The 17,955-nt window shown below is 40.9% G+C and overlaps 4 protein-coding genes across 7 annotated transcripts in view; 3 read left to right on the top strand and 1 right to left on the bottom strand.

Moving 5' to 3' along the window:
• The first annotated feature begins 357 nt into the window (after positions 1 to 357).
• On the top strand, positions 358 to 2,560 carry LOC143367849 (uncharacterized). Of its 3 annotated transcripts, XM_076810078.1 has the most exons (6): positions 358 to 479; positions 644 to 707; positions 1,157 to 1,503; positions 1,577 to 1,848; positions 1,921 to 2,152; positions 2,224 to 2,560. In XM_076810078.1, the coding sequence occupies exons 2-6, from the start codon at positions 682 to 684 to the stop codon at positions 2,394 to 2,396; spliced, it is 1,050 nt and encodes a 349-aa protein (XP_076666193.1). In that variant the 5' UTR covers positions 358 to 479; positions 644 to 681; the 3' UTR covers positions 2,397 to 2,560. The 3 variants fall into 3 exon arrangements, with proteins under 3 accessions (XP_076666193.1, XP_076666192.1, XP_076666194.1); XM_076810077.1 differs by lacking the exon at positions 358 to 479 and having other exon boundaries at positions 496 to 707; XM_076810079.1 differs by lacking the exons at positions 358 to 479; positions 644 to 707 and adding an exon at positions 913 to 1,064.
• A 1,806-nt stretch (positions 2,561 to 4,366) lies between these two features.
• LOC143367835 (FGGY carbohydrate kinase domain-containing protein) lies at positions 4,367 to 8,446 on the bottom strand. Of its 2 annotated transcripts, none has more exons than XM_076810050.1 (11): positions 8,309 to 8,446; positions 7,643 to 7,909; positions 7,458 to 7,569; positions 7,150 to 7,387; positions 6,954 to 7,081; positions 5,802 to 5,984; positions 5,504 to 5,711; positions 5,278 to 5,428; positions 5,133 to 5,207; positions 4,780 to 5,057; positions 4,367 to 4,697 (listed from the first exon to the last, which is right to left on the bottom strand). In XM_076810050.1, exons 2-11 carry the CDS (start codon positions 7,817 to 7,819, stop codon positions 4,598 to 4,600), a joined length of 1,650 nt encoding a protein of 549 aa, XP_076666165.1. In that variant the 5' UTR covers positions 7,820 to 7,909; positions 8,309 to 8,446; the 3' UTR covers positions 4,367 to 4,597. The 2 variants fall into 2 exon arrangements, with proteins under 2 accessions (XP_076666165.1, XP_076666164.1); XM_076810049.1 differs by lacking the exon at positions 8,309 to 8,446 and adding an exon at positions 8,033 to 8,197.
• Positions 8,447 to 8,532: 86 nt separating this feature from the next.
• On the top strand, positions 8,533 to 9,706 carry Pop5 (POP5 ribonuclease P/MRP subunit). The gene is made up of 4 exons (XM_076810113.1): positions 8,533 to 8,762; positions 8,881 to 9,026; positions 9,292 to 9,461; positions 9,540 to 9,706. Exons 1-4 carry the CDS (start codon positions 8,743 to 8,745, stop codon positions 9,654 to 9,656), a joined length of 453 nt encoding a protein of 150 aa, XP_076666228.1. The 5' UTR covers positions 8,533 to 8,742; the 3' UTR covers positions 9,657 to 9,706.
• A 222-nt stretch (positions 9,707 to 9,928) lies between these two features.
• The window catches only part of Corn (microtubule-binding protein cornetto), a 38,756-nt gene continuing 30,729 nt past the window's right edge, over positions 9,929 to 17,955 (top strand). Inside the window, exon 1 of the mRNA XM_076810009.1 lies at positions 9,929 to 10,378. The gene's annotated coding sequence lies outside the window, so the exon portion shown is untranslated. The remainder of the gene's footprint in view (positions 10,379 to 17,955) is intronic.

Raw genomic sequence — 17,955 nt, 5'->3', positions numbered from 1 at the left:
GCAGTCAAGAGCGAGAGAGAAAGAGAAAGCGTGTGCGACAAGGATAGACATATTGACTGTGCCACTAACTTTGGTTTTGCGCGCCTAACCTTCACCGGGAGCGCATAATGCAAAGAGAGTGGCACCTGCTTTGATTATGCGCGTATGATATCTCTGGGATCGTAGCAGCAGGAGCGCATGACGCTTGAAGGTAATGATTACAGTGAGAGGGCGTGTTATTTAAAAAAAGACAGAGATATCCAGAACGAGCCGGTTTCAGTAGTTCGCAAGTGTCATCGATAGATGGCTATTGCCTTCTCTCTCAACGAATTCAATGAATATGAAATGCTCCTTTAAATGTTCCGAGTTAATAGCGACACCGATGAATATCGTTGCATAATGAGTTACAGGCTTGTTAGAGGACCGGAAGGAATGTTAGGAGTATAAAGGTCGATTGGCATTCGTTTTTATCGATGGAGCAACAAGCGCATCGTAACGTGGTTAGCGGACGTTCTCGATGACCGTACAAGTCGCTGCGCGATGGATGCGTAACGTCGGCGCGTTGCTCCGCGGTCTTTTCTGGTTCCTTGTTGCTTTCCTCGTTTTTGTTTGTAATTTTAGTTTGTTTAAAAGATGTTATAGACTTCCGTTTGTTCCTTTGAAGCTGCCCAGTGTCCGTCCAGCGTGACCCCCGCATCGAAGATGAAAGACGCGAAAGTGAAGGCGAGGTAACGAATGCATCGCATTGGGGATGCTTACGATTTTGATGTACTTGTTGCTTCTGCCACTCAAGCAAACTTCTCACTGCTCGTTTATTCATCGCGGGTAGCATGATACGTGGCTACGTGGTCGGGCAACGATTCTTTGTCGTTCCTTTGAGGAATCGTGGCTCCATTAATTCCCCGCAGTTACATTAAGAATAAGAAAGTTATATTTAACACAGGAAGAGTATTGATTTTTCTCCCCCACTTTCCACGCGTGCAATGGGTGCCGCGAGTTTGTCCATTCACGTGCGATCAAACGTGCCCCCTTTCGATTTCCTTTAACCTTGCGTGGCTATTTTATAAACAGAAGTGCTTTCAAATGTATGAATGTAATAAATACAGTTCAAGCGAAACGCGATTTAAAACAGCCCTTCTCTTTCACCGTAAGAATTAACTGCAGCATCTGATTTTAGACAATGCATGGAGCGCTTCGGAGATCAAGGGGGATATTTCGACGTCGTAGTGCGTCCGATGCTGCAGCAAGGGCACGAAGGCGAACTATGCGGATGGCTAAAGGAAATGAGTTTAATTAGGACCGTCTCTAATTGTCCCCATCCGGAATGCAAAGGAAGGAGCTTGGTTTGGAATCAGGCGAGAATCGTAGACAAATATAGTTGGTCTTGCCCCAATTGCACGAGGAAACAGTCCATAAGGGAGAATTCCTTCTTCTTCGGAATCAAATGTGACCTGAAAATGTGCCTTCAACTGATATTAGGATGGTGTCAGATGATACCTAGCGAACTTACTGCCAATTACTTAGGTATAGCTCGCGGAGACTCTAACGCGGCCTTTTAATGATCTAGCGAGAAGTAATTGCTCTAATCCTTCCTCAGAGATTAAGAAACACGTAGTTAAAAAAGTGTACGAGAGATGCGACGAAGTGTCCGAGAATTACGTAGCGACTCATCCAGAGGATTGGGTTTTGGGAGGTCAAAGTGCAATATTAATTGTGGATGAATTTCCTAACGGATACATGACCGAGAATCCTTCCGATATAACTACCGCTAAAAAGCGCAATAATAACTCCCATACAATAGTGTGCATAGCGGAAGCGAATACCATACCTACTCGTATGTGGTTACACATGATCGAAGCGGTTCCAGAGGTAAGGTGTCCGCTTGTGTTTCTGTATTCCGATTTAGTTTACCCGCTCGACGCACGTTATGTTCCATTTCAGCCAATCAAAGTGGACAAACCTCAAGGAGACACTGATAAATGCAATATGGTGAAAGAAGCTCTTAAAGAAGTCACGAAACACAGTGCTCCTGGTAGCTACATCGTGGCGAACAGTCGAGCACGGTGTTGCAGTTATGAGGCGTTGGAAGAATTAAAGCAATACAAGATGATCAGCGTAGAGCAACTGCAAAAGTTTGATCCACCGGGTAGAAATAAGCTTCTGAACAATCTGGGTATGCATGTTATACATTTCTTCGAATAATTTTCTGCAGCTAGTTATTTATGGAAGCGTTCGTATTTTAAGAAACGATCTGGCAGACTGGCGTTGAGATTTGCGAAGAAATTCAAGAAACCACCCACCATCTAGGACAGCGTATAATATCGAAGCATTTATGGAGGCAGAGATTTGGTACGTCTCCTTCCATGGCATTTCAATATATGCTTAATCATATTGCAGAATGTTATCGCTTCGTCTAAACTCATTTACGTCGGGAGTTTTACTAATTTTAATCTGTTTATCTACCATTACAAGCAATATCATTTGTTATTAGTATGAGGTGTTTCTTGAAAGCTGAGTTTTAGGAAATGACATTCTAATAAGTATTAATTTGAATGCTTCGTAAGGGATCGTGCTTAAATTACGTAAGGCTTTTGGGGGGGTGAGGGGAGGGGGTCGCGAATTTCTTACGTTTTCTTACAAGGGGGAGGAGTCAGGTAGTGTCTTACGTAATATTTTTTAATCTAATTTTCAATAAATAGAAATTCTATCATTAATGTTCCAGAAAAGTAGTTTTAGTTTAAATTTCCCGAAACCGAGTTAAATGAATTATATAAATCTTTAAAAGAATTTTAATAACTGAATAAATTAAATGTAAAAAATATTACGTAAGAAAGGGGTTGCAATATCAAATCTTACGAATTCTTATACTAGGGGAGGTAGGGGGTAAGAAATCGCCAAAATTACCCTTACGTAATTTAAGGACGGCCCCCTAATGCAGAGTGACTATTGCCACTTGAATCGGCAGCTCCGTCACATCCTAACTGCACAAGTTGCACAAATGGCCTTATTAAAATTAGAGAAAGGTGTATTAAATGTATATACTGCGGTATCTTCATAAAAAAAGGGGAACATGTTGAAGTGTTCAACTTAAACACGCACTTTGTGTCTTCCAAATATCAGAATGTAAATCATTCTGAAGTTAAATGTTTATGACAATTGTTGACTAGTTAGAGCTATATCATTATATGAGAGAAACATGGATCTGTTAAAGCACATTTGAACGGTACTGTTCGCTTAGGTTTTTCATCTTTCTATGAATTTAGTTTGCCAGTTGAAAGACTGACAATGATATCGATACCAAATTCGTGTGAAAATCAAAGGGTGTCGATTCGAAAGATTAAAATTCGTGACTGATGTAGCAGTTGCCAATACTCACGGGGAATTCTGGTAAAATTCGTTAAGAAATCTTTCCTGGACTTCAACACTAATATGCACGTCGAGAAATCAGTTTACGATTAAATCATGCGACATACTCATTCGAATTGTTTCACAGAAGATTAACTTAAAGTGAAATACATAATATCGGGTGCAATTAGTACCAATATTCGAATTAGGAATAAGTAAACTTACGAGTCCATAAACGATCGTCAATTTTGTATTATTGATACAACAGTTGTAATACTTAAAGCTAAACTAGAGTTTTATCCAAAGTTTTGTACCAGTATTATTTTCAATGATATGCAGCAAATCAATAACGTAGAATAAGAGCACAAGGTTCGCATCTTGTTTCATTTGTCGTCGGTTTTCCTAACTTTTGGTTGAAGTTCGCTAGATCAGTGATATTGGGTTTAACAATCGTGTCAGACTATCTTGTGATAAGACCGACTTTGTGATATACAACATATATTAATTTCGTTTGCTTCTTGAATTATGCCGATGAAAAGTGTAGGGGATGAAGGTTGTAAAATTCGTTTAGAAGATCTTTCAAGCTATGTGATAATGACGTTACTTTGTGTGGTAAAAATGATATATTGCAAGTTAGAAAGATAAGAAAATATTCTTTATATTGTAAATTAAGTGAAATTAACGCCAAGTTTACAATACACTACCATTTTTTATTCCTAAGTAGTACGTAACGCCGTTTTATAAGCTTATACATATAACGATATTGAAGGAATGGAAATCTTTCATTAAGGATATTTTCACTAAGGAATTTTAATATTTTTGTAAGGATTAATCATCTAGCAATATTGTTATGACTGTACGTTTATACGCAATATGTAAAACAACGCATGTTTTCTATCAAAATGTTTGTAATCGAAAGGATTGCGTGGCGTATGTAGATTCCAAACCCACACTTAAATACCAAATAAAGCAATAGAATTTTATACGTCGCGCTTGGTCCACATTCGGGGCAACTGAAACATCTCCACAACGTTTCTATTCTTATGTATCTTTATTTATAACAATTCAGGGTAAAAGATAAAGCACGTAACAAAAATATCTCTTTACAATCGACTGTGTACATAAAATTAATTGTAAACTTCAACAGACTTGTATATGGAGTAGTGTACTCGTTTGTGTTGCATGCACATTGTGAGATTCTTTGTGGAACTTCTCGATACATTTTATTATTCACGTTACAACTGCAGTGTTGGTACTTAGAAAAGCACGTGGCCTATACCGACAGTTTACAAAAGTCTTCATTCATGATTTCCCTGTAGTCTTTTTGATCTTGCACCATCCTTCGGAAGACTCGATATTTCTGATTGTGGTACCTTGAAGGAGAGCAAGCGATAAATATCTGACACAGGTTTCTAAGAGAACCGGAAATATTCCTAGTTGGGAGTAACGGCTTACTTGTAGCATTCGTTTCTAGGCTTAACAACAGTAGCAGATCCGCCCATAGCTTTGATAGCGTCGGACGTAGTGTGAAACTTGCCAGTTGCATAAGCTCCGAGAATGGCAGCTCCTATCAATACCGATTCCCTCTCAATAGGACAAAGTACAGGCAAACCTAATACATCCGCTTGAATGTGAATGAACAGTGGGTTCTGGCTCAGACCTCCGCATACTAATACGTTCTCTATCTTATGGCCAACAGTTTCCAACGTTTCCAAAATATGTTTCGTGCCGTACTGTTGAGAAATTTCAAATCAGCTTCTACTATTTAATAAAGTATTAAAAGTATAAGTACCAGTGAACTATCGTACCGTTAATGCCTGTACTGTTGCTAAGTACAGTAAGGCCAAATGTTCTTCATCCACTGATAAAGATAATCCCGATATCTGCGTAACATTTCACGATTAAAATCTGCGCGGAGATAAATTTTTAAGTACGAGAAAAATGCGATATTACCATTCCTTTGAGAGTTGGGTCAGCCAAGGGGGAGCGGTTTCCATGGAAGTCAGGCCAGACATGAATATCCTTCGTTAAGTATGAAACGTTTTTCAAGCCTCTCTGATCTGCCATTGTTTGTAATAATTCGGACAAATACTGTTGTATATGTCTAAGAGACAAATGTACGAAATGTAAGATAGCTTGAAGTATTTTTTGGCACGCTTGTAGCTAGCTATGTACTCACTTGTTGCCACTTAAACTCTTTAAAATTCCTGGCGTAGCAGGATGAGCATCTATTATGTGATCGAGTAGCTTTCCAGTTGCGCTCTGACCACCTTCGTTTAGCCACAGTCCCGGAACCATGGCACTGAAATACGGACCCCAAACACCATTGACAAACAGCTTCTTCTCGTTGACTATCATGTGGCAAGTAGAAGTGCCACAAATTAATGCTGCCGATCGAATGAAATATGTGATTTAAGGAAGAGGAATCATCGTACGAGGAATTACCAGCGGCGCAGAGCGAAGAGTACTGTACATACCTAATCTATTTTGTAAATTGAGTGGTGCACCAGGTATGGAACAGCCTATTAAGCCAAGTCCTCCAGCATGCGCATCGATAAGAGATGTACCCACAGCTGTTCCTTTTAGAAGTCCCAGTTCAGACGCAGCTTTCGCTGACAACCCTTGGTCAACCGGATCGCCAGGGGTCCTCACATCGTTACCTTCAAATTAATAGTTCTCTTTGTTAAAATATAGCAACACTTTCATATTATCTGCCCGAGCAGAAAACAAATTCGTTAAGGTATCAAAGACCACGATTCGCAAGCGAAATCTTTCGTTCAGCTAATTAAAGTCATTTATGCATGGGCTTGTTCCTTGACAAATAAACATTCGCTTACAGTGAATGGAGTTTCCCGATTTGGAATATATTTTTTTAAAGTACTCATAGTAACTAAAAAATCCTGAAAATCATATCTGCAATGGACTTATTTTACTCGTGTTATTGAGGCGTACGCGAAAAACGGCAACATCCTCTTATTTAAGAATAATTGGCTAAAACCTGGCATATGTATGTTTTTTGGGTGCTGAATCCGAATATGATGTTATTTTTGGTGTAACAAAAATTGTTAAGGTAGTTCTCTTACTAAAAAATCGTTTTTATTGGAGATAATCTCAAAAAGGAAAGGCTGGAGAATTTTTCAAAATAGACATGGGGAAACATGACGAAAACTCGTACAATTTTATTCGAACACGGTAGAGCAATGTGAAGATCGTCGAACAACGCAAGACTCATACATACTCATCTCAAAGTGATGTTATTTGCCCCCCATGTTAACTTTGAAGTAGTCTATTTAAAAAATTCTCCGGCCTCTCCTTTTTTAGTTATCTCCAAAAAAAACGATTTTTTATTAAGAGAACTACCTTAGGAATTTTTTTTACACAAAAATAAACGCCATATTCGGATGTAGCACCTCAAAAAACATACATATGCCAGGTTTTAGCTAATTATTCTTAAATAAGAGGATTTTGCCGTTTTTCGCGTACGCCTCAATAACACAAGTAAAATAGGTCCATTGCGTATATGAGTACTTTCAAAAAATATATTCCAAATCGGGAAACTCCATTCACTACAAGTGAATGTTTACTTGCGAGGGGCAACTGTGGTCAATGTACAACACTACCGATAATACCTATTTTTCTCCAATTATCTTTCTTCAGGTCATTCAAGTTGATCCGATCGAAAAATTCTTCGTCCCACTTATTATTGCCATCCGGCCCAGCACTGTAATTCCACTTACACACTAAAGAACATAGAGATCTGAAATCAGATTAGAGGCATTGTTCAGTCTCGTTTAGATTTCAATTGGCAGACGATAATACTATTACCTTGATTCAGAATCTGTTGCTTTCCACGTTAAAAAATCAGGCAGATCGAAAAGCAACGCTGCACGATTCCATGACGAGGGCATATGCTTTTTAAGCCATAACATCTTGGGAGTCTCCATTTCCAGCGACACTTTACCGCCAACGTATCGAAGCATTTCATGGCCCTGTTCATTTATGAAGTCTGCTTCTTCCTGCGCTCTGTGATCCATCCACAGTATCACATTCTGCTTGTCTTGCCCTGCAATGGAAAAATCGTAGAAAGGTATTCCATTTGAGTGAAATGGAAATCACAATGCTATTATACATGCCTGTAGGACTTATGGTAACAGGTGATCCCGTCTTATCTATCGCCACCATCGAACAAGTAGCATCGAAGCCAATGCCCTTTATGTTATCTGCAGAGGTATCAGCTACGACTGACTACGAATAAAACGGTGAATATTATACTCATCATAAATCTCGCACGCCCTTCTGTACTCTCGAAAGCCATTACCTTCACCACATGGCAAACGGCGCTCCAAATATTATCCGAAGATTGCTCATAGAAATTAGGAGCGGGGTGAAATATTTCAAGGGGGCACGTTGCCAGCTTTACTATTTTCCCCTTGGAGGATACCAAAGCGGCACGGGCGCTCCCTGTTCCCACGTCCACGCCTACGTAGTATTCCATGCTTCTGTCCTCCAGACAAGCCCCTAAGCTTTATATCTTTCGTCAAGAGAAGCCGACTGAATGTTCCACTTTGAACGGAGACATTATGAGCTGAGAATTAAGAATACACAATCGTTATCAGTGGAGCTTTGCAGTAATCGTGGACTTCCTTTTTAATATCGTGTGACCCTGAGATAACACTTGCAGCATTAAGAAATACTTGGCCAGCAATACCACCAAACTTCCTCCTACACGATTCCTTGAATCCTGATATACGTGTACAGCGGAAGAATATAATAGAGAAGAGGGGAATAATTGGTAAAAAAAATTCTTGAATATTAATAACTAAGTATGCTTCCATATGTAGAACATGTTACACACTACCACACTGTACTGGATCAATAGAAGTAACACCGTGAGCAAGGGGCAACAGTATTACGTAAGAAGAATGATATACGTATTTACCACGACGAAACGCGCGTGCATAAAAAATTCTGACCCCCCCGTTACCTTGAGCAATCATACGCTTCATCCCATGACTCGACCATTGCTTTCTAACGGTCCATCTTAGGCTGTAACGATCGCACCAGCGATCGGTGAAAGTAAAACAAACGGGTTACTGAATTCCCGATAATGCTCAAAAACTGAGGGATCAATGATCTTATTGTTGACAAATAGTATGAAAAAATATGTTCGACATCGCACGCACGTGCGCCAGTCTCCGTTTGACAGCGACCTAGCCGAACCTAGCGTATCGAGTAATCACAAGCAACGCACGTGCTAATGTTTCATGCGTTACGTATTCTGCAAAGCGTGTAATTTGTCGGTGATTTATCGGCGATTAATGTAAAACAACGCCTCGCGCGTGTAATTAGTGCCTACCTCGTCCTCGAGGGATGTTTTTGCGAGAACTTTACCGTTCCGCGCGTCACATAACCTAAACCATGGTCCGGTTCAAGAATAGGTAATAAAGTAATTTGTCGCAGATCAGTTTTGCATATTTATTGTAATTAACGTATTACAGATCGCTCTTTCTTTGTATCACTTTTATGAGCGAGTATTAATCCGAAGTATATTCATAGGTACATAACATTTGAAATAACACTTGGCGATAAGTCTGATAAGCCTTTCCCCCTAAAAACCACAACATTACATGTCGCTATTCAGCAGAAGGTGCAACAGTTGTACGGTGATTTCGGCATGGCTGCGATAAAAGCTGGCTTCACTGGTAATACACGATTTGTATTATAGTTAGATTAGGGTAGAGGTACCAGTAGTTGATCATGCATCGGTAGTTGACAATTTTTCAGAAAAACGTGAAAAATCAGGTTTTTAGAAGTGCAACTACCTCTTTTCAACAGCACACCGCAGCTCCTAATACCCACAGTTTGCCACTTCTAAAAACCTTATTTTTCACGTTTTTCTAAAAACTTGTCAACTGATACCTTTACCCTACTTTAAAAGTACTCATTTCTCTGGCTCCAACATTCCAGCAAAGTATTGCAATATACACACAAGAATAGCGCTGGTGAAAACCAGGCACGGGCCGCACAAGTTTTTGCTAGAATCCATTCCGCATATAAACGACATCGCCGGGCGTTTAGTGTCGGTGAGAATACTCTACGTGGGGGCAACGCTGAAGCACTGTTTCCTTTTCATCAAAGTACATCTTCTTCTCGATTATTACAAGAGAGCTTATTAATCGTGCACTCTACTATAAACGTATACAAAAACTTTTCAGAAGTATCAGCAGGGAAGATTAGAACAGATGTGGAGCAGCCTGAAGACAGACATGGAGAGGAAAAAGATGGAAGCTTCTTTAATGACGCTAACTCCAGCCATGAAGGATTTTGCATAAAAGTGTACCTGTAAATATCTATACTCTCAGTAAAACAGTTTCCTACCCAAGTCTGCTCCTCGCAGAGTCTCAATTTACAATTCACATCTCCATCCTTTCTGGCCGCACAGGAAAACAAAAATACAAATACAATCCTTTCTGGCCGGGAACGCCAGGTTCGAAATAGGGCGCGAACGTTTGAAATTTCCAACCACCGCCTACCGGTTCCCTCCGTCCAATGGGATCGTCGCATGGGTTACCAGTAGGAGGGTGCGCGTAGGGGTCGTTGCCAGCCGACGCCAGTTGTCGCTGGGTGTTGCTGGAGAGAGCATGACTGCTCTCGTTCCCACGAACAAGGCTAAGGTGGTCCGTACGAATATAGTTGCCAGTCGATCCGCGAAGGTGCTCTCTCGAAGTGGTACAATAGTAGTGTGTGCCGAACAGTATGATCGGGCAGAGACTGTGAGAGATTAAACACTTAACCGAGCCTGTACCGTGCGAAGCATTCAATTCCCCCGAACCGCAGGCATACACGCGCGCGCCGTGCTCCCTCGTTCGGTTTATTCCGAACACTTTTCGGTGCGGGATCCTCGAAGACGGAAAGTCAGCCGGCACGCCTCGCCAGGACCGATCCATCGTTAGTCGCGGACAAATGTGTTTGGAGGTTTACGGAGAACGAGCGTCGTCCAGTACATTAGAGAACTCCTCTCATCCCGCGACGAGGATCTAACGTTTCGCTTAAGGTAAGAGGCAGTGCCCTTCTCGTATAGGTTATCGATTTCATTTCACGCCGTTCGGGGGGATGCACTCGGAATCCACCGATACGATTTCCTCCGGCCCTTTATTCGCTGCTGCTTTAACTGGCCGTCAGATCTCGTTACGACTATGCAGACTCTGCTCTTCCGGTTGGTCCGAACGGATCGATTCGCGAAATCAGTGACGTCGCACCCTTCGCAGGCAGATGCGATCTGTTGCAATAAGATCGTGCGTGCGAGAGTATCGAGTGTGTCGAGCCCTCTGTGATAATCGCTTTCCTCATCGCCGTGTTTAATCAAGTGTGCGTCGTCTGCCGAGGCAAATCCTATTGAGCGATAACCGCGATGGCAATCGGAACGCGCCGAGCCCACTTTTTCGATCTCGAACGTTAGATATACTCGATACATTCGATCTTGTTAACTCGCTGCCAATCGGGTTTGTACTTTGATATTGCTCGAGTAGCTTGTCGAATTCTCGATTATCGAGTTCTCGATCATTGAGAACAGCTATTAGGGAAAGCAGAAATCGGGACCGCCAGCGGCACAGAAATAGCGAAATTCTGGCCGCCCGTGGTCCTCTTGTATTTTATTTGCAAATCGTTGTCGAGCCTCGCGCAGGCCATTCGTAAGCTAAGCGAGCAGATGTCATTCCCGCTCTAGGGACCGGATCTTTTCTCTTTTTGTTTCGCGTCCACGCTGTGCCTGGTAGATTACAACAGTGAGCCCCGTCAGAAATAATAACGCGGTCACCCTTGACGGTCCTTGGCTGGGGAAATTGTTTTCGCCGGAGGTTTAATATTCGCGAGGGTCCCCCTTTTGTGTGTTTCCGCGTACTGACACGCCAGGGGTCTTTCACCCGATTAGCAACGATGTTCGGAGAGCTATCGATTTGCCAATTAACCTGTGTCTACTGTACGTACGTTTCTTCTCCAATTCATCCGCTCTTAACCCCGCAGCACTTGTGTATCGACGTGCTGCGTGCCGACTTCAGGTATCTCGTTACTTAACTGCCGCTACAGCGTACATACACATTAATGATGGCGAAATGGGATTGCACGTTTACTATAAAAATATCCGGATTTACTTAATACACATGTATACACGGCTTGTATATATTTAGTTCTGCACTCTGCTTCGTATCTCGCTTTCTCTGTAACGGGGAGGGGAGCAAGTTTTAATTGATTGCCAGGTTGAAAGAGAATGCAGAGGGTTCATTGTGTCACTCGGTTAAGAGCGTTTCGAGTATCCGAGCAACGTTTATTATTAATTAGTTAAAACGTGGACTTTGGGTTATTTAACATTTAACGAGGGCATACAAGGGAAACCCTTTATGTCTGTAAAACTAAGTTTCGAGAAAAATTAATCTTTATTTTTAAATTATTTTCAAATATGAATTTCAGCAAGAATTCACTTACAAGGGGAGAACACCACGTGATAGACATCGATTTTAATGAGCCTTGGTACGATGGATCTTTGTCGAAAATAAGTAAATAGGTGTCCGAGCGTTTCAGCCAATAGGCCTTAATAATAGAGATATTTACATGTAAATTATTGAAATTTTCATAGTGGCCGTGGGGTTTTAGTGGGTAAAAATCCCGCACTACCCTGGCATCCCCGGAGGATTCCCCTCTAGACGAGTCGGGGTGCCTTTTGAAGATTTCCCCAAGTTAAAAAAAATTTATAAAAATTAAATAATTTATAAAAAAAAATTATAATTTTTTTTTAACGTAGAGAGATCACCAAAAGGCACCCCGACGCCTCCAGAAGGGGAATTCTCCGCGGGCGCCAGGGTAGTTGTGGAATTTTTACCCACTAAAACCCCACGGCCACTATAAAATTTTTAATAATTTACATGTAAATACCTCTATAGTATTTATTTTAATTTCGGTTTCACAGCCCTGAAATGGACTTGGTTTACAATTAATTATAACTACCACCACTCATCCTTCCCTTATACCTATCTATACCTACTTCCACGTTTGTACATTGTTCTATTCGGTTTCGCACTTTTTCGCTTTTTTCCTATATTTCTTACCCAGCTAACTACCGCTTCATTTTTCCTACCATCTACTACTTCCTTCACTCTTAATTGAGTAAGCCTTGTAGCAGTCTCGTATTAGGATAAATACCTCTACGATTAAGGCCTATTGGCTGAAACGCTCGGACACCTATTTACTTATTTTCGACATAGATCCATCGTGGCAAGGCTCATAAAAAATCGATGTCCATCAAACGGTGTTCTCCTCCTCCTTAGTGGATATACCTTGTACTTACGCCCACGATATGCAAAATCTTAGGGCGCTAATTTTCAAGTAACAATTCCCTTATCTATACCCACATTGTGTTTAGACGAAACTTATCAGCATGTTTTATATCGTGCTTCCTGCACGTATAAAGGTTGGGACATGCACGTTTTCCCGCGCTCAGAATGATTCCACGATCTTTATGGTGGCCATTCGTTAGGCTAAGTTTACACAGCAGGACGGGAAAAGGGGTAGATAAGCTCGCGTAACGGTCAGAGATAGGCCGTCCCTAAAACGACTTAATGTAACCAGTATATACATTTCGTCCTCGTTCGAACGAAAACGAAACGTTTCAAACATTCGAATCTCCGTTATTAATATTCCACGGCACGCAATCGTTATTGCTCTCTACATTATAGAATGTCTCCCAACGGCTCTTTATATTAGGTTGTAGAGCAGCAGTTAATGCTGAACCTCGCCTACTCGCCATTGTAATTTTAATTTTAATTATAATGGTGCAATAAAGTCATTTAATAAATAAATAAAAAAAAATGATTAGAGATGCCTCGAAGGGTACAGAGTACTCGATTAAAATGTTGGTAACTTGACTCGTTGAAGGAAATACTCGAGTGCAAGCTGGGGCAGGCGTGTTTTCAGTAAACATTGCAGTTACACGCTCGCGGTCGTCCCGGAGGATATTTAATATCCTCTCGATGCTCGGTTTTTCTTCATCGTCATTTATTACATAAACCCTGGCCGTCTGTTTCGCAATGCATCGCAAGTAGGGCATAAGGATGACCATTACGTAATCCATGAAAGCGAAGTTATTCGCAGATTGTATCGTTTATTTCGACGGCGGCTTGAGGCCGTCGGATATCACGACATACCTTGCTTCCAGTCGAGCGTTTAGAAACCCCTCAATTAGGTATTTCACTTTTCAACGCGATCGTTATAACTGAAGGCAGATTAAAACAGGCACATATAGGGTGTTCGATGGGTTTGTAAACAAACGTTATCTCGCTTGCGGAGAGAGATTACTTTTTTCCTTTTAAGGAAAATTGTTGTTTACTTAACTTCTTTTTTTTTTCTTCTTTTAATAGAACAATGAAGTTACGGGTGTCGCGGGGCAGAACATTCTTTCTTTATCGATGTTTGCCCTGGAAGAAAAAAACGCATTCCACGTGCTCTCGAGAGAATGACTTTCGTGATAATCTATTTTGAGCGCGTAAATCACTCGCGCCGGCGAGCAAGTGGAGCAAAATACAAGACGAAGTGGTAAAAAGTACGTCAGGTGGATGTCCAAATTGCGTTCCACTTTCAGCCGCGACCGGGCAGCATCGCTTTTTCGCGGTGAATCGATCGAATTACGTAAAACGATCGAGTTACGCCTCCGTTGCGGCCTTGGAAAATTGGGATACGTTTTTTCCGGGCGGGACATCGATTTTCAATTTTCGATAACGCGCTACCGGATCGATTTCTATTTTTTTAATGAGAACGCTGGCATTTGGAAATTCTTTTTCGGGCAATTTAGTCGCCGTCGAAAGTAAACGATCTCATTTACCATTTTACCCCTTTGCAGCGCAATTTCTCGATTCCACGCGTTCCTTTCCCCCTTCCTTTTATTCGCTCCACATTTCCCTGAGATTTCTACATTTCTCCTTAAACAGCTGCGCCGGCAATTAGAATACACACGGTACTTTCAATTACGCCGTCTCTGACTTCCTCCAAAATAGGAAACGTGCCTTTTTTTTATTCAAATTAAAAGAACTTTTCTATCTACGTATGTATACATGCTTTCATTGCGATCGTTGATCCCGATACCGGCAACGTTTCCTCTCGTTATTACGCGCGCGAGTGTGGACGGTAATCACCGACGATGGAAAAGCCGCGTAACGCTTGCAATTAAGTCGAAATCCGGGTGTATTGACGCAACAGTGGCGGGCGCGCGTTCGAATCGAAAGCTCGGTCTGAACTCCAGCGACGAGTAGAAGGGACCGCGCGGTAAAAGTGGAACTTTCTTTCTGTCTTTCTTTCGCCGCGGTCCCCCCAGCGAGATGAGGCGCGTACGCTTATAAACGGTGGTCGCTTAATGTTTATGCTGGACGGGAATAATTTACGGGCTTGCCGAGGAAACGCGGCTTCCTTTGGCCAGCGCCAAGCGCGTCCGCCGCGCTGGAACGTCTCTTGGTCGGGCGGATCGGTATCTGTTCTTGTTTCTTTCGTTTCTGCGCCTTCATTCACGACTTTGTAAGCTTCCCGCTTGTGGAATGGAATTAGCACGGTAACGATCGATCTACGCCGCTGGAATCGTGAATTAAAGTAATTAATTTATGGAAAGCGCGGATTAATATTATCGGCGGACGGGGGAACGGGCGTGTAAATTCATCGCGTGGGATGGGAAGCGTTGCGCGGTGAATTACACGCGTGGATTACCGGCGCGAGCGCGTACGAGCGTATTGTCAGCTCGGCGGCACGGTGAACCTTGAATATCGTTATCAGGAATCGTTTCGATGAGTGGGTTTTTGATGGAGAGTCTTCGGAAGTTGCAATTGACCGCGGGAAAAAAGGGTATTTTAGTCTCAGGAGTGTGAGGGTTAATTGTATTCGATTCTTTTTTTATATACTGCTGGGCACTATTTTTTGCCGATCTGAAATTCGTGTAAATTAAATAGTTTTAAATTCTCAATTATTAGTTAGAAGAAGATGGCGTATTGTTTCAAATTTAAGTCAGTACAGACAGTTTCAAAGTGACAAACCTCATCGCCGAAAAATGTGTCGCAATAAGTTAGCCTTCGTTGTAAGTTTTCTAACGTTGTACGTAAATTTCGAGTATTCAAATTGCTTTCTGTGTCTTGTTTACTTTTTACACGATTTTTAGGAACATTGTGTAAGCCATTTCTTGGGCATTTATCTTGTGCGAAGAATAGTGTCGAGCAGTACCTACATTAGGGTGTTTCATATTATGGGGTTAAAATTGAAATATTAAAATTTTTTTTAATTTGCTCATGCCCTGATTCCTATTAATATAGAAAGAATATCTGACAACTTTTAGGAAGACTGAGTGATATTTAGAGGTTGCACACTTTGCACACTGAATAATACGTAGTAGGCTAAGGAAACACACTTTCTAATCATAATTATTTTTATTCTCAAGTCCGTAAAAAAGAAACTAAACTTCAAGGAAGACTTAGACTTACGTACATTTACATTTTATTATTATTATTGTTCACACCTATACAAATTCCGTACCTTATTATTTTACCCACATTTTTAAAACCTGAAAAAGCGAAAATAAGTAGGATAGACGGTATAGATACGCAATAGACGTGGATAGTGAAGAAAATAACTTTTCGATACCCTAAAGTAATTTTTTTTATACTGACTTATAATTGTAATGTAAACACTCCCTATGCAAGTATGTGCTTTTTTTAAGCCTGTAATTTGACCTTTTTGTAAAGTAATATTGACCGTTACTTAGCACTTTTAAGTGTCTCGTTAGTCACAATTTATAATCGAAGTTCAAAAACATGGTGGAGGGCGATTATAATATCGTGGTTGGTTGCACCGCAACAGAACCGAATAGTGTCAAAGAAGCCGAATAATATTGTCTTGCTTGTATAGAATCCATGCAGTGTTACAACCGACCCGGAGTCAGAGACGGTTGCAACACTTTACATTGTAACGTTAGGGCTACAACGCTGCGCTTCTCATTTTTTATTAATATCTTGGATATTATTTGACATACAGTGAAACTGTTGTGACTCAGTGATGTTAGATAAGTAAGTAACATTTCCGTATAAGAGTTTCTGTTGTAAATGTAATAGTTCCTGCGCATCGTATTGAAAAGCCAAAGTGTTACTACCGCCCCAGGTCTACCCTAGAGATAAAACTGCGCAACCCCTAAATATTATTAAAATTGTCTAAAATTTGGCACACCGATTATTTAGATGAATAGAATCAAGGGGGCGAGCAAAGTTACGTGAAAATAGCACCTTTGGAATATTGAAACACCCTAATCTATATATATATGAAATGCCAGTAGAAGGTTTTAGGTAGATATATATTTTTATACCAGATACGTGATGCCTTTCATCTATGGAAATTTATGACTGAAATCTTCTGCACCTTGTCCTGTCCTCGGTGGCCGTTGATCATATAAACCTTGGTTATTTCAAGGAGACCCATCCAGAGGTTTAATTTACTTAGGAGAGAATCTGCCAGGTATACGGATGAAGGTTAAATATCTCTTCCTTCTTCGCTTCCCTCTACAACTTCAATGCACTCGACCGACCCGATTCCTTAAGGGATGGTTACCTACCGTCAGGTGGTAGAAAACGAATCGATTCTTTGGGAATTTATTTCAGAAAGTACGTGCATATTTTTGTGCAATGGTTTTTTGCATTCACATGAGAGACACTTTAACAGGTTATTATATTATATTTTTGGTATAAAAATATTTAGTCATTGCACAATTACAACTGATTTCCTGGAAGCTGTTTTTAGAAACACGTTTTGCGGTGACCAACATTATTCGGTACTGGGTTATCTGAAATAAAAGAGCACAGAAGGTTTAGTTAGTACAATAGTTTATCTAGTCTTTAATCGTTCCGTTTTATAAAATATTAATCTGAGATAAAATGGCAGATGTTTAAATTGAAATGATCGAATTTCGTAGAAAAAACACTGATTTCTCATGCATAAAATAAAAACTATGCATTGGAAAAACAAATGCTTCGATTAGAGACTAGATTTGAGTGTCTAGAAGAAACCTAAAAAGTTTCAGAAAGATTGGTGAAGCGGTTTTGGAGAAATCGTGGTCACCGGTCTGAAAAACAGCTTCCGGGAAATCAATTGTAACTTTGCAATAACTAAATATTTTTACACTAAAACATAATATAATAACCTGTTAAAGTGTCCCGCATCTGAGTACAAAAACCATTGCACAAAGATATGCATGTACTTTCTGAAATAAATTCCCAAAGAATCGATTCGTATTCCACCTCCCGGCGGGTAGGTAACCCCTTAATAAAGATAGCGAGAAAACAGATGTTAAGTGCACAGTGAAGTTTCGTTAAAGTGAACTTAAAAATAGGACTGTAGAAGGAATAAAATCGAAGGAAAGAAGCTGGCAGAAGCACAGGGAAGGAAGCTAATGGAGAGGAAAATGTAATTGGCGGAGGAAAAGGCGTTCCTCTCGATGCGCAGCAGCGACTTCTTTCCCCAACTGAAATCGGAGGTCGTAAGAATGTTAGGAAATACTGTAAAAGGCATATAGAAAAGGCAGAGCTCGAACAATGGCGGTGAAAAGCAGCCGCGCACAAT

This window comes from Andrena cerasifolii, chromosome 4, assembly GCF_050908995.1.
Source record: "Andrena cerasifolii isolate SP2316 chromosome 4, iyAndCera1_principal, whole genome shotgun sequence".
Classification (NCBI taxonomy): domain Eukaryota; kingdom Metazoa; phylum Arthropoda; class Insecta; order Hymenoptera; family Andrenidae; genus Andrena; species Andrena cerasifolii.
Note: the sequence above shows the minus strand (reverse complement) of the source record. Positions and strands in the feature narration are given on the sequence as shown.

Bases quoted from the DNA above. Each gene is read 5' to 3' on its own strand.
- LOC143367849 (XM_076810078.1), top strand. From the start codon at position 682: ATGAAAGACGCGAAAGTGAAGGCGAG. The intron at 708-1,156 runs GTAACGAATGCA...ATCTGATTTTAG, and splicing joins GACGCGAAAGTGAAGGCGAG to ACAATGCATGGAGCGCTTCG. The intron at 1,849-1,920 runs GTAAGGTGTCCG...GTTCCATTTCAG, and splicing joins TGATCGAAGCGGTTCCAGAG to CCAATCAAAGTGGACAAACC.
- LOC143367835 (XM_076810050.1), bottom strand. From the start codon at position 7,819: ATGGAATACTACGTAGGCGTGGACGTGGGAACAGGGAGCGCCCGTGCC. The intron at 7,388-7,457 runs GCATGTATAATA...TTTCCATTGCAG, and splicing joins TGTTACCATAAGTCCTACAG to GGCAAGACAAGCAGAATGTG. The intron at 5,429-5,503 runs GTGAGTACATAG...TTTGTCTCTTAG, and splicing joins AAGAGTTTAAGTGGCAACAA to ACATATACAACAGTATTTGT.
- Pop5 (XM_076810113.1), top strand. From the start codon at position 8,743: ATGGTCCGGTTCAAGAATAG. The intron at 8,763-8,880 runs GTAATAAAGTAA...GTATATTCATAG, and splicing joins ATGGTCCGGTTCAAGAATAG to GTACATAACATTTGAAATAA. The intron at 9,462-9,539 runs GTACATCTTCTT...AAAACTTTTCAG, and splicing joins ACTGTTTCCTTTTCATCAAA to AAGTATCAGCAGGGAAGATT.